This window comes from Anolis sagrei, chromosome Y, assembly GCF_037176765.1.
Source record: "Anolis sagrei isolate rAnoSag1 chromosome Y, rAnoSag1.mat, whole genome shotgun sequence".
NCBI classification, from domain to species: Eukaryota; Metazoa; Chordata; class Lepidosauria; order Squamata; family Dactyloidae; genus Anolis; species Anolis sagrei.
Window position 1 is genome coordinate 11,976,459 of NC_090035.1, and position 15,978 is coordinate 11,992,436.

Sequence of the window (15,978 nt, forward strand, 5' to 3'; positions counted from 1 at the left end):
ACAAAAGGGTGGAAGGGAATGGAGAGAGGGAGGGAGGAAAGAGGGAAGGAAGGAAGGACAAAAGGGAACGAAGAAGGGAGAGGTGGAAAGATGCGGGAAAGAGGGAAGAAAGAAGGGACGAAAGGGTGGAAGGGAAGGGAGGGGAGGGGAGGGAAGGAAGGAAGGAAGGGAAGGAGGGAGATAGGAGAGAAGGAAGGACGGACAAAAGGGTGGAAAGGAATGGAGAGAGGGAGAAAGAGGGAAGGGAGGGAAGAGGAAAGGATGGAAAGACAAAAAGGGAGAGAAGGAAGGAGGAAGGAAACAGAGAAGGAAAGAAAGATGAAAGGGTGGAACAGAATGGAGAGAGGAAGGAAGAGGGAGGGAGGGAGGAAGAGGGTGGGAGGGAAGGACTGAAAGACAAAAGGGAGGGGGGAGGGAATAAGAGAAGGAGGGAAGGAAGGAAAAGCAGGGAAGAAAGAGGGAAGGAAGGATGAAAGGGTGGAAGGAAAGGATGGAAGGAGAAAAAGGGAGAGAAGGAAGAATAGGATGATGAGAGAGGAGGGCCTGAGAAAAGAGCCCAAGGGGCTGCATTCAGTCCCCAGGCCCGGGTTTGCCCATACGTGGGCTGGATCACTGAAAATTGGTATTCGATTTATGGCTCCATCTCGGTAACCTATTTGGACGCACACTCTTGGCCCCAGAACACCAGGCAATAGGCTTGGAAGCAGTGCGAAGTTTGTTTGTTTGGCGGCTCCTTTAATAGCACAGCTGTCTGATGCAGCATAAAAAGATACAGCACAAATAGGAGGGGATAGCTTTGTCCTTTGCTGCCCCAGAGGAAAGGAGGTGAAGGAGAGGGGCAGAAAAACCTGGAGGGACAGAACGGGCAAAGTACAGTCCACGTTTTGGGTTGCATGTCTTCTCAACCTTGGTAAGGACCATTGGGAGCCACGTCTTGGAGGGCGACATTTGCTCTGCTCTGGGGATAGAAAGCCCAGTTTCAGCGGAGACAGGAGAAAACGCCACATTCCTCTTTGTAGCTAGTAGAACATCAAGTTCTATCATTGTCCTTATATGGAGGTCTGGGCATGGAAAGAGAAGGTAAGGGCAGAAGAAAAGGGCCCTTTGTTGGCAATGTCCAACCAGTGGCAGAGGTGTCCCTGAGCAGCATCCCATAATAAGGGAGATACAAAACATCAGGGCATTGTAAGGTGCACTATTACACCAGTGTAGAAATCTCCAAAAGGATCTCTACCACAATCCCCATTCTGTTGTGAAAATCCATACAGACTGTGTGGGCAGTGCTCTCCCTCACAACTCAGGCATTTCTTGTAACTTCTCCTGGTCAGCCCAAAAAGGCCACCAGCCCTGAGACAGACCCAGAAGGATGGGAATGTCCTTCCTTGTGTGTTCGCCATTTGGATCTTCTTCAATCCAACCGCCCAGAGCCTCAGTCCTGGAGCAGCTTGTGCTTGACGGTGGTGCTCTCTGTGCAAAGGTGGACAAAGAGGGTGGCCGCAGCTGTACGGGAACGCATCTCATGCAGGTCGTAGTCGTGGGCCCACTCCACGTTCCCCCAGCGCTGGATCTGGCAAGAGAGTGCCAAAGAGAGGGTCAATCTTGTTGGGTGAGTGCTTCATGTTTATGAAGACCCTCCTCATAAACATATAGCAGAGTAACTTATTAGCAGCAGCGTGTCCCAGCACCAGTAGCCCAAAGTGATAAAACAAACAAAAAAACCACACAGATCAATGTTATATCTTCCTTAGAAGGCTTTTCTTTATAGCAAAATAATGTGGTGACACGATTACAAGAACAAGGTAACACAAATAAAGTCCTTTATACTTCCTTCTTTGCTTCCACGCTGGGCTTCTTGCTCATGCAGATAAACAGTTTCACTCTCACAGAGCTTCCTCTCACACTGAACTTACACAGGAACTTTTTACACACAGCAGCTTTCACTCTGGAGCTTCACACACAAGATCTTCAACCTGGGGCTTCTCTCACTGAAACTTCTCCCATACTGAACTCCCAAACTTCTCACTGAAACTTCTACTCATACTGAGGCCAACTAACAGTGAGGCTGACTAACACACTAAGGCCTCTCTCACTGAGGCTTATCTCATACTGAGGACTCTCTCAGACTGAGGCCTTCGTTCCAGAGGGCAACTAACACTGAGGTGTACTAAACTACAGGCACACCTACTTATACTGAACTGCAACTTTTGCTGAGCCATTGCATCCATTTAACCCTTTCAGTGCTTGACTCACATTTTTAATTAAAAATACCTAATTATTTTTTTATATTTCTGACAAATCTTTGGTCCAGAGTCTGGGAAGGTGTCCTTGTTTACCTTTGCTGTTAAGTTGATTTGATAATCTGGATTATATGGCAGTGTAGAAGGGGCCTAAGTCCCAGATCTGATTCCCATACCGGTTTCAAACTTTACTTCCTGACAATTATCCTTAACTGGCAGAATCGTTTTCATCGTTTGCTCTAAAGGACATAACTCTGTGCGGCCTCCAAGTCTTACCTGGTATTCTTCTTCCAGGCGAGACAGCAGGACCGCATGCTCCACTGTCAAGTGTTTGTCCAAGAGGCCCATGGAGAGAATAAGGGACTTTAGCTGAGTGATCATGTACTCGATGCCTGGTGGAATTGGGGGAGACAATTTGCGAAGGAAGAAAAGATACCGTAATTCATTTCATGATATTTGCTGCAGTGTAATAGTCAAAACTCCATTTTTGGTGGTGGCAAAAATAGGGTTTTTTGTTCCTCACATAATAGTCACAGAGCCGTTTGGAGGGATTCTCCCTCCCTTACTTCTCTGAAGGCAAGGCAGTTGAAAAACTGTAAAATGGAGGTCTCTGGAGCTCCATTCTTCTCTCCTTTCTCCTTCCTCTGAGGCTTTAAGACAGTTTACCAAACCTGAAATTGAGCTCTCTGGAACTTCGCTCTTCCCTCCTTCCTCCAAAAATCTCAATTTCAGATTTTGGAAACTACCTTGCCTTCAGAGAAAGAATAATAATATTAAAAATAAAACTTTATTTGTATACTGCTCCATCTCCCCGAGGGGACTCAGAGCGGTTCCCAAATAATATCACAAAACATACAGAGTAAAAACAACATAACCATAAGATAACAAACAAAATATAAACGTAAAAATTGTCGCCATAACACACATATATTAAAAATAATCCTGCCTGTTCAAGGCAATTAAAATTTTAAAAGGCCGGCCCAAGATTTGTGCAAGCCCAAAAATTCTAGGGGGAATTAAGTGCAATGATATGGTAGGCAACAATAATATTAGGTCTATTCCAGGGCCGATTAGAGGAAAGAATCTGGGTAACTGGTAGGAAGAATAAGGCCATATTAGACAATGTGTGGGGCTCAGTTAGAACTGGTCATTTTCAAAGGCTTGTTGAAACCAGTAGGTCTTCAAGCTCTTACGAAAGGAGGGGAGGGATGAGGCCTGTCTTATTTCCTTTGGAAGGGCGTTCCAGAGACGGGGAGTCAACACTGAGAAGGCCCTCTCTCTCGTCCCCACCAATCGCGCTTGAGACAGTCGTGGGACCAAGAGGAGGGTCTCCCCGGAAGATCTTAGAGCTCGCGCCGGTTCATAGAAGGAGATGTGATCGCGGAGATAGACAGGGCCCGAACCGTTTAGGAAGGAAGGAAGGAAAGAAGGAAGGGAGGGAGGGAGGGGGGAAACTCCTTTCTCTGAGGTAAGGCAATTTAAAAGCAAACAAACATACAGAAAAGGAGCTTTAACCACTGGTACAGTTTGGGGACCATGATACAGGGTGATGGGAATGGAAATTCACCTACATCCTCTAATGCAGTGTTTCTCAACCTGGGGGTCAGGACCCTGGGGGGGGGGGGGGTCGTGAGGGGGTGTCAGAGGGGTCGCCAAAGACAGTCAGAAAACACTGTATTTTCTGTTGGTCATGGGGGTTCCGTGTGGGAAGTTTGGCCCAATTCTATCATTGGTGGAGTTCAGAATGCTCTTTGATTATAGGTGAACTATAAATCCCAGCCACTACAACTCCCAAATGTCAATTTCTATCCTCCCCAAATCGCACCAGTGTCCACATTTAGGCATATTGAGTATTCATGCCAAGTTTGGTCCAGATACATCAGTGCTCTCTGGATGTAGGTCAACTACAACTCCAAAACTCAAGGTCAATGCCCACCAAACCCTTCTAGTATTTTCTGTTGGTCATGGGAACTCTGTGGCCCAAGTTTGGTTCAATTCCATCATTGGTGAAGTTCAGAATGCTCTTTGATATTGTAGGTGAACTATAAATCCCAGCAACTACAACTCCCAAATGACAAAATCAATCCTCCCCTCAACCCCACCAGTATCCAAATTTGGGTGTATCAAGTATTCATGCCAAATGAATGAAAATACATCCTGCATATCGGATATTTACAAGATAATTCATAACAGGAGCAAAATTATAGTTATGAAGTAGCAATAAAAATAATGTTATGGTTGGGGATCATCACAACATAAGGAACTGTATTAAGGCGTCACGGCATTAGGAAGGTTGAGAACCACTGCTCTAATGAGACCATTCGTAAAAATCAAAAACAAACAGTGACTATTTTCCTGATAAACAGCACTACAAAATACCTAAAACACAAGCATTGCCAGGTATCTAAGCTAATATAAATTAAATCTGCAAAAGTTAAACCTGCAAATGTGAAAGGCTGACAGGACTGGTGACTGGAAAACATCCTGCCTCAGAAGTGTACATAGACTGAGATACACTGGCGACCGAAAGAGACTTCTCTTTACCTTGAAGAGCCCAGGTGTTATATGATGCCAGGTGGCTAATGAAGACGTCCTTGGTGCTCTGGGGGATGCTGGGCCCCATGATGCTGGTTGAGGAGCCAATTGTGACATTGTACCTGAAGTTAAAGCAGAGTTTAGCTGTTAAAGGTAAAGGTTTTTCCCCTGACATTAAGTCCAATCATGTTCGACTCTGGGTGTTGATGCTCATCTCCATTTCTAAGCCGAAGAGCCGGCCTTGTCCGTAGACACCTCCAAGGTCATGTGGCCGGCATGACTGCATGGAGCACCCTTAGCTTCCTGCACAAGTGGTACCTATTGATCAACTCACATTCACGTTTTCGAACTGCTAGGTTGGCAGAAGCTGGGGCTAACAGCGGGAGCTCACGTCGCTCCCCAGATTCGAACCTGCAACCTTTTGGTCAGCAAGTTCAGCAGCTCAGCGCTTAACCCACTGTGCCACCGGGGCTTGTATGAGTTTAGCCATATCTGAAGAATGGCAGAGATACTTCACTCGGAACCATGGCATTCAAATGGTGTCAAACTGCATTCATTCTGCAGTGTGGATCCAGCCTCAGTCCTTCTTTGTACTTACCTTTTCTCAGCCCACTCAATGACAGGATCCCACTCGTTCTTCTGCAATTCCACCAAGGCAGGGGGCTCTTCCACTCGGTAGCTAGCATTTCCCAAAAGAAAGCAAAAAATTTAGTTAATTAATGAAAAATCACTATTACTCAGAATTAAATTCTCACCCACATGGCCTACAAAACTCCTTCCACATCTCCCAGTGCAAACTGTAAATCTAGTTTTATTTATTTATTTATTTATAAATCTAATTTTGACCACAAAACCATTCTGCTCTAATATTATACATTCTAAATTGCAGAAACATTGGTTTGCTTTTTGAAGAATGTTTAGAAACAGGCCTTTTGTTATATGCCTTCAAGTCGCTTCTGACTTATGGCAATTAAGGCAAATCAATTATGGGATATTCTTGGCAAGTTGTTCAGAGAAGCTTTGCTTTCCTCTGAGGCTGAGAGAGTGTGGCTTGTTACCCCAGTGTTTCTATACTGAATGGGAATATGAATCCTTTTTTCCCCTCAAGAGTACTAGTCTAATGCTTCAATCTACTACACTATGCTGGCTCCAGATTTTTTCCCCCCATGCCAGGAGCGGCTTGAGAAACTGCCAGTCGCTTCTGGTGTGAGAGAATTGGCCATCATTGAATTGGCGTTCAATTAAGCAGTGCAATCAATTGACTGAGTTTGGAACTGGAATAATGGACGAGGAGATCGGATTATGACTTTCCTGATGAGACGTGATGGCTTAGTTACTTGGATATATTGATGTTATGTTGATTTACTGATGTATTGTTGTATTGTTTTAACTGCTTTAGTGACTGTGTAAATGTTAATGCTAATGCTATGCACTTTGTATATTGTCCTGTTGTAAACCGCACTGAGTCGCCTACGGGCTGAGATAGTGCGGTATACAAATAAAGTAAGTAAATAAATAAATAAATAAATCTGCAAGGACATTGCCCAGGGGATGCCTAGATGTTTGATGTTTCCCAAACTTGTGGGAGGCTTCTCTCATGTCTCCGCATGGGGAGCTGGAGCTGACAGAGGGAGCTCAACCCAAATTTGTACCGGTGACCTGTCCTGCCAGCACAAGGGTTTAACCCATTATGCCACTGGGGGATCCTGATGACTCCAGATAATAGTAATAATAATAATAATAATAGTATCAGTAATAGTAATATTTTTTAATAAATCAGAGCTTATAAACATTGTTTTTAGGGGAATACAGTTCCCAGAATCTTTCAACCACCATGACCACTTGCCAACCCATTCCAGAATCCCAAATCCAGTCCTACCAGATGGTATCTGTCTCTAAGAACTTCAGAGCTGCCCCGATAATTTGGTCCTTGGTTCGTTGTGATGGGTTGTCCAAAGCCGTGTTGCACAAAGTAGTCTGGAAGGCAGGGAAGCAGTTACAGAAACTCAAATCCACTAAATGGGTATGAGAACTAAGGCCCCTTCTACACTGCTATATAATGCAGTTTCAGAATGCAGATTAACTGCATTGTTTGGATTATATGGCAGTGCATTAAGTCTAGTTGTGTCTGATCCTGGGGGGTGGTGCTCATCTCCATTTCTAAGCCAAAGAGCCGGCATTGTCCGTAGACACCTCAAAGGTCATGTGGCCAGCATGACTGCATGGAGCGCCCTTACCTTCCCACCAAATCAGTACCTATTGATCTACTCACGTTTGCATGTTTTCAAACTGCTAGGTTGGCACTTATCCACTTTCGCTATCAGCCCTCCGTTGGCATTCATAGATCAAAGCTTATCTTTTACCTTTTGAAGATTTATTTCTGCTCATTAGGCCCTCCACTGCTTCCCCCTTCTTCCCAGTCCAAAAAAAGATAAATCCAATTTTCTTTATTGGCTCATTTTACTGCTTATTTCTCTTTTTGCTCACGAGCGGCACGGGATACGTCTCTACCCGGCTATGGATAACTCTGTCCCCCTGCTCTGTGGTTTAACCTGCTGCACCACCGGGAGCTCCGCAGACTCAAAAATTGCAGTTCAATATGAGTCTACACTGACTATCATAATACAGTTCAAACTGCATTATATGGCAGTGTAAATGGGGCCTGAGAAGCAAACCAGAAACTAACTAAAGCAAACCAGTGTATCTTCCTTCTGCCGGTTAGTTTTGGGCTATGTTCGCCTATATGATAATTTTTCTGCAGACATTTATTTTAACATTTGACAGTTCCTCCAAGGCAAGCAGTTGAAAAGGTTGTTTTAACATATCCTGCTGTATTTAATACAATCATCCTATCCAAAACTACAACCCTTCATCCCTGCCTCGAGCCGCAAGGAGAGGAGGGTAATAAATGTATATTATTATTATTATTATTAAGTGTGTGATGTATCGGCAAATAATACTAATAATACCAATAATACTAATAATAAATATTATTATTATTATTATTATTATTTGAAACACAACAGGATGAGTCCACAGCAGACAATATCACTCTGCTGGCTGCTGTATTGGATCACACGTCAGACACTTCCCAAGTGTCTTGGACTGTGTGATGTATCGGCAAATTATTATTATTATTATTATTTGATACACAACAAGATTGGTACACAGCAAACAGGATCACTATGCTGCCTGTTGTATTAGATCATCACATTATTGTATTGTCAAAGGCTTTCATGGCTGGAATCACTAGGTTGTTGTTGGTTTTCCGGGCTGTATGGCCATGTTTAGAAGCATTCTCTCCTGACGTTTCGCCCACATCTATGGCAGGCACCTTCAGAGGTTGTGAGGTCTGTAGGAAACTAGGCAAGTGAGGTTTATATATCTGTGAAATGTCCAGAGTGGGAAAAAGAACTTTTGTCTATTAGAGCGAGGTGTGAATGTTTTAACTGGCCACTTTGATTAGTATTCGATAGCCTGGTATTATTATTGATGGCATTATTATTATTATATGACATTATTCTTGATTACATTATTGGGTTGTTGTAGGTTTTTCCAGGCTATATGGCCATGTTCTAGAGGCATGTCAGACTACACAGAGAAGCCATTGAAATCCACAAGCATGTGGACAATTTCAACAGAAAGGAAGAAACCATGAAAATGAACAAAATCTGGCTACCAGTATTAAGAAACTCTAAAATTACAACAGCAAAACAACAGAGAGGAAACAACCAGGCACATCAAATCACTCTCAACAAAAGATTCCCCCCAGGCACTTCCAAGTCATTAAATGCTAATCAAGGTGGTCAGTTGAAACATTCACACCTAGCTCCAGCAGACAAGAGTCCTTTGTCCCACCCTGGTCATTCCACAGATATATACACCCATTTTCCTACTTCCAACAGACCTCACAACCTCTGAGAATGCTTGCCATAGATGCAGGTGAAACGTCAGGAGAGAATGCCTCTAGAACATGGCCATATAGACTGGAAAAACCTACAACAACCCAGTGATTCCAGCCATGAAAGCCTTTGACGTTTACATTATTATTATTATGGCAGTCTGTCACTCACCAGGTGCATGGTGTAGGGCTTGATGGTGTCTCGCTGAGAGTCCCATTCAGTGGCCACAGCTAGAGCCAAGGTCTCGCTGGGGACAGTGAAAAGCTTGGCCTGTGGGGTTTTCAGCTTCCGGTGATCCAGACTGATTTCAAAGCCTCCTGGAGAAATTAAACTTCTATTAAACCTGAACCCTGTATGACAGTGCAGACTCATCCATTAATGATCTATATAGCTGGAATGAGTAGCTCTGGAAGATCCGCTTGCCAACGTCATGCCATTTGGACTCTCTGAGAGCCACAGAGACTGCCAAAATGTGTAAACCAGAACTGAAAGTGTCCAGAAATCCAAATTCTGTTGATGCTCTAGTCTCGTCATATGAGAGGTAAAAATACTTGCTTTTGGAATTTGTGGGGTGTCTGTGTGAGTGATATTTTCAAGCATTGAACAGTTGAATCTGTGGCTGACTGTACCTAATTTTTAACTACTGTTTAATTATAGAATTGTGGAGGTTGCATACCCTTATATACATTCTGCCATTCCAGAACCCTAAAATGTGATTTCTTAACGGTTAGCTAGTTCACACTGAACTCGCAACACAGTTGGGCATCACAAAAAATCTCCCCAGAATAGATTTCTCTCCCATGAATTGCTGAATTTCAAACTTTCTGCTAGATGCACTGTAAATTACCACTTCTAAATGACTTTGCTCAGGGAAGAAATAGAATCAAATTTCAGAAGTGCACCCAACGAGTGCTCACTGACCTTCACCTTGGCTGATGGTAACATCCTGGTAAAAGCGCTTCCTCTCTGCAACAGAGAAAAGCATATTAAGAAATACATAAAATAGACAACTAATATAGACTAATGCATGCATTTCTAAATCAAGAATCTCTATCTTTTTATTATTCCCATTTTCTATGGGGAAATTATTGGATTATAGCATATATATTGTATACTAACCGTCCTCTGCAACGTGTTGCTGTGGCCCAGTCTGTGTATATGTGTTTTGTGTATTTATATATTTGTGTATATGTGTGTTTGTGTGCTTGTCTATATGCATATTTGTGTGTATATGTGTGTATGTATGTATATATGAATGTGTGTGTGTATATGTGTGCATGTGTATATGTATATATGTATGTGTGAATGTGTATATGTATGTGTGTGTATATTTATGTGTGTTTGTGCATATATATATATGTGTGTGTGTGTGTGTGTATGAATGTGTGCAAGTATATATGTATGAGTGTATGTGTATATATTGTGTATTTTGGGGGTTTTAAGTCAGTTCCGCTGGGGGGTTTTGTGTGTGTGTGTGTCTGTGTATACCCCTAACATTTGTCTGTTAGGGGTATAGTGTCCAAATTTGGTGTCAATTCATCCAGTGGTTTTTGAGTTCTGTTAATCCCACAAACGAACATTACATTTTTATTTATATAGATACCTATAATATTTATAATATTGTAATGCAATGCAATATAATAATAATATGATATTATAATTATATATTTATATTACATGTAATATTACTAATAATATTACGATATAGTGGTATGGTGCAGTACAGCAATGTTTAATGCTGATATTGTACTATGCTAATAATATAATATATTGTATGTAATATATACCTTGTAAGCTGCTCTGAGTCCCCTTCGGGGTGAGAAGGGCAGCATATAAATGTCGCAAATAAATAAATAAATAAATAAATAAAATGCTGGTAGCAATCAATGTATTTAACATATAGTAGAATGTTAGAATAGAGGAAACCAAGGATGTGCTCTTTTAATACATTTTTGACTTCTAGTGACTTTCTACCTAAAGGCCAAGCAGATTAAAGGTTTTGCAGACCCTCTTTCATAGTGAACTACATTTCCCACAATGCACTAGCCAACAGAGGCCAAGGACTAGCCTTAAAAGGGGCTCCCCCTGGTGCCAAAAAAGGGAATGTTTGTATTTCAAAGCATGGCTAATAATCTGCTCTCCAAGTTTACTATTCTCTCAAAGGAAGAGCCGGAAACAAATCAGACAGATATTTATGGAAAATGAGCCCAGACTTATCTATAATTGTGAAAGGCTAAAAGGAGCAAGTTGAGTCTCAGTTCTGCTAAGGATCAACAAGAGGAGACGTTGCCTTTATACTTTTTCATTTATCAGAGGTGTCTGCTTAACGACTAGAAGGGAGACAAGATGTTTGATAAAATAGAATCTTTCTCTGTTTAATAAACATTTGGTTTGATCAAGCAGAGCATCCATTATGGGCTCACAGCATGTTTTATGAGGCTAGTGGTGGTGGTGTTTCTAAAATGGGAAACTAGCAAACAAAAACGCAAGCTGAATCAGTCCAAATGTTAATTAAACAGCGAAACAAGATGCTTGGCTAAAATGGATTCTGTTTTCTCCTGTATCTTGTCTCTGTTAGTTTATAACCAGAATCCTCTGAGAAACCCACCGATAAAGGATGAAGGTGATGGCTTTTCTTGTTATTCCTTTGAAAACAGCTTTAACAATTATAGATAAGTATAGGCTTGTTTTCCATCTTATATATGGCTTTGCTGGTTGTTCATTAGTATCATTGGCAATCTCACCATGATAAAACAGTAGATGTGGCTCTTAATGAGACATACCGCATTATCACGGGGTGTCTGCGCCCTACACCACGGGAGAAATTATACTGTTAAGCCGGTATTGCACCACCCTGACATCCGCCAGAAAGTAGCAACCAACAGTGGAAGGACCAAGGCAGAGAAATCTTCAGCTCATCACTTGTTTGGGTATCAGCCAGCACGTCAACGACTTAAATCAAGAAATAGTTTTCTAAGATCTACAGAGATACTTGCTGGAACATCTCAGCAAGCGAGAGTCCAAAAGTGGCAGGCTCAAACTCAGAACCTCAACCAATGGCTGATACCAAATGAGAGACTCCCCCCTGGGCACACAGAAAACTGGGCGACTTGGAAGGCGCTGAACAAACTGCGCTCTGGTACCACGAGATGCAGAGCCAACCTTCAGAAATGGGGCTACAAAGTGGAATCCATGACATGCGAGTGTGGAGAGGAGCAGATTATTATCCCAGCTTTATGGAGCGGGTTAAACCCCTGTGCCGGCAGAATCTAAGACTGACAGGTTGCAGGTTCGAATCTGGTGAGAGCGTGGATGAGCTCCCTCTATCAGCTCCAGCTCCTCATGCGGGGACATGAGAGAAGCCTCTCACAAGGATGGTAAAACATCAAAATATCTGGGCATACTCTGGGTAATATCCTTGCAGACGACCAATTCTCTCACACCAGAAGCGGCTTGCAGTTTCTCAAGTCACTCCTGACATGACCAAAATAAATCCCAGCTTTGAAATGAAACCATTCTCTTTTCCAGATATTCACAATGGAAAGGGCCAAGTATAGCCCATGCCTGGCACATAAATAGCTGAGGTTTTGACCCCTATCATTTCCAAGCTTTTTCTTACAGATTTAAAGTAAATGGATAATGGCAGATGCCCAAATTCCTGCCTCAACTATCTGAAAACTATAAATGCTGCTGGGCGCCAAAAGGTAGCTTCCGCTTGCCACCCCACTCACCTGCTTGGGGGGTATAGAAACGCTTGGAAGCCCCTGAGGAAAGTGCAGGGCAATGAAGGACAAAAGCACGCAGACGCTGAACCACACAGGGCTGCAGGACCCACTGGCACTGGAACCGTCCCAACCACATCCTGAGATGGAGCGCTGAGGGCAAAAGAGCAACTAAATGAGGCAGATCTTCTACTAACTCATTCATTAAGTTCTGTGTGTTAATCACTCAAACAAATACAAACAATAGAACATCTAGCTTTCTATCTATATACATACACATAGAGAGATAAGACAAATATATAATATATATATTAGACACACAGCATATATGCCTGCACTGCCCAAGTGTAGAAGGTGGAACATGGAAGTCCCTGAACAGAGTCAAAAGTGAAATGGGCAAATCAAAAGACAACATGGCAAAATGGTGCTACCTAGAAGAATCCTAGGAGCACATCAAACAACTCCGCATCTGTATGTTTATCCACAATGCCCTGCCTCAGAGGGAGAACTGTTAAAGCAACTGACAATGCAGTTGCTGTTTCCCATTTTTGGTCTAAAATTATTTAGCTACTTGTGATCCTTTTCCTTTATTGGTTTTATACTTATTTAGTTCTTTATGTAATGCTTTTGACACAATAGATAATATTAATATTCTATAATGTTAATCATTTATATTATATGTTAATATTTTATTACTAATATTATATTGTAAATTATTATTATTAGTAGTATTACCCTGCTTTTATCTTGATTGAGAACCAAAGCCTCTCACAGCACTAAAAACAATGCAGAATATACACGCTAAATCAGCATTAAAACACAGTATCTTTTAAAAAGCCAGTTAAAATCACATCAATTAAACACCTTTAAAATATATTGTCGAAGGCTTTCATGGCTGGAATCACCGTGCAGCTGAAAGTCTTTTGGCTGTATGGCCATGTTCCAGAAGCATTCTCTCCTGACATTTTGCCCACATCTATGGCAGGCAGCTTCAGAGGTTGTGAAGTCTGTTGGAAACTAGTAAAGTGGGGTTTATATATCTGTGAATATTCAGGGTAGAAGAAAGAACTCTTGCCTGTTGGAGGTAGGTGTGATTGTTTCAGTTGGCCACCTTGATTAGCATTTAATGGCCTAGACGTTTTCAAGGCTGACCTCTTACTGCCTTTGTTGAGAGGTGATTAGCTGTCCCTGATTGTTACTTGTCTGGAGTTCCTCTGTTTTTGAAAATTGTTCTTTATTTACTGTCCTGATTTTAGAGTTTTTAAAAATATTGGTAGCCAGATTTTGTTCAATTTCATGGTTTCCCCCTTTCTGTTGAAATTGTCCACATGCTTGTGGATTTCAGTGGCTTCTCTGTGTAGTCTGACATGGTGGTTGTTACGAGTGGTCCAGCATTTCTGTGTTCTCAAATAATATGCTGTGTCCAGGCTGGCTCATCAGGTGCTCTGCTATGGCTGACTTCTCAGGTTGGATTAGTCTGCAGTGCCTTTCATGTTCCTTGATTCGTGTCTGGGCAAGACTGCTGCGTGTGGGGTTCCTTATGTAGCCTTGTCCACAGCTGCCTGTTATAAGGTAGACTCCTGCAGAGGTGAGAGGATCCCTTTTGTCCTTGCTGGACGTTGCATTTGTTGGATTTTCTTAGTGGGTCTGTACATAGTTTGTAGGTTGTAGCTAACACCTCCCAACAAAGTAGTCTGCAGTGCCTTTCATGTTCCTTGAATCATGTTTCGGCAATGCTGCTGCGTTTGGTGGTCCCTATGTAGATGTGTCCACATCTCCCAACAAAGGATTCTCACGGGAAGGAAGCAGCCAGACCTTGAAGCTAAAAGGCTATTAAATGCTAATCAAGGTGACCAATTGCAACATTCACACCTATCTCAAATAGGCAAGTATTCTGTCGCCACTGGGTCCGAACAAAACGTCTTTATTCTATAGAACACACACTTTAAACCCAGTGGGAAGCCAGGGTGCCCGAAGAGAGATTGTTAGAGACTTCCAAAAGTAATGGGCTTTAGAGTCTTTAAAAGTACAACAAAGTCTTTATTAAGGAACAAATATTCAAACAAAACTTCACGGCTTTACTATTCAAGTCTTTAAGAGACTGGCACTAACTTGGTTTGACTGTACTACCTCATAAGAAAGAACTCTTTATAATCCCTCCCAGGCCATCCATCACCTAGGCCTCGCTGGTCTGGGTAATACTGCCGATCCCCAAATGCGTCTGGAAACCGAGTAACCTACCAGACAAAGCTAGAAGATGTTTAGCTGGAATTCTGTGGTTCTGCAGTTATGTCCTGTGGAAACTTCAGGGCTGTTTTCCCCTCTGGTGCTGTGAGGCTGAGAGGCTGTGAGCTCTCAGCCAGAGCCTTTGGAACCTTTTCCTTCTGTTTCCCAGGAACTGGATGGTCACTGGATGACCCCTGGATGGTCGCTGGATGGACCCCGGATCATCTTTGGATGATCCCCGGATGGCTATTTCTATTTCCCCGGAAGGTTTTGAGGAATGAAGCCTTTCCTACGGGATTAGCTGATCTGCGTCCCATAGACTGGCTTCCTTGTGTGACTGAAAATAGGCCCCTTCCTTCCAAAAGGCAAAAAGGGGGCGGGACCAGGGATCCTAACTATAACTGGCAGGTGGCTTACCCTATAAATGCAAATTATAACAGGAAACCGCCTGCTGCAAAATCCCAAGCATGGGTTTGCACACAAACATTTAAACACAGCAAATAAATCTGGAGCTCCTGGAACAGCTGTTCCAGAACAGGCAAGAGTTCTTTCTCCCACTGTGCATCTTCCACAGATATATAAATCCCATTTTTCTAATTTCCAACAGACCTCACAACCTGTGAGGATGCCTGCCATAGATAGATTTTGTATTTTGTCTGTTTGTTTGCTTTGTTCTGTTAGAAATGTAATACAATTGACAGGTTGCCCTGACACGACAAATAAATAAGGTGGTCAGTTGAGACATTCACACCTAGCTCCAGCAGACAAGAGTCCTTTGCCCCACCCTGGTCATTCCACAGATATATAAACCCATTTTCCTAGTTCCAACAGACCTCACAACTTCTGAGGATGCTTGCCACAGATGCAGGCGAAACGTCAGGAGAGAATGCTTCTGGAACATGGCCATACAGCCTGGAAAACTTACAGCAACCATTCAAATATTTCAAGGACTTGGGACATTTTTGAAAGGCAGCTTCAGAGCCTTTCTTACCTGATTATTATATATATTGAAAAATATATAGAAGTGGAGGAAGTTTAAGAGTGGATTTCATTGCTGCCTTCTCCCTTTCTTAGTACGCCGCCATCTTGAAAGTGGGCACGCTGGCCAATAAGGCGTCACAAACGCGTTTTGTCCCCTCCGAGGCGCCGTCGCCTGGCGACGCGGCAGAGACAGAGGAAAAGGGAGGGAGGGACGCTCGGTGACGTCACCGCCCGCCCCCGCACGTCGTCCAATAGGACGGGAACGTCCTGGCACGTGGCCCGAAGTTAGCCAATCAGAGACCTCAACCGACTACATGCAACAAGACGTTAGAAACGCCCCGCCCTCGATACCAGCGGCAGCCAATGAGAAGCCGA

The 15,978-nt window shown here is 42.9% G+C and overlaps 1 protein-coding gene across 1 annotated transcript; it reads right to left on the reverse strand.

Annotated features, from left to right (window-relative positions):
* Positions 1–714: 714 nt before the first annotated feature.
* On the reverse strand, positions 715–15,782 carry LOC132782115 (ATP synthase mitochondrial F1 complex assembly factor 2). The gene is made up of 9 exons (XM_067461506.1): positions 15,614–15,782; positions 12,406–12,549; positions 9,596–9,640; positions 8,846–8,991; positions 6,652–6,749; positions 5,371–5,451; positions 4,782–4,894; positions 2,514–2,629; positions 715–1,567 (listed from the first exon to the last, which is right to left on the reverse strand). Exons 2-9 carry the CDS (start codon positions 12,533–12,535, stop codon positions 1,430–1,432), a joined length of 867 nt encoding a protein of 288 aa, XP_067317607.1. The 5' UTR covers positions 12,536–12,549; positions 15,614–15,782; the 3' UTR covers positions 715–1,429.
* Between the last annotated feature and the right edge of the window lie 196 nt (positions 15,783–15,978).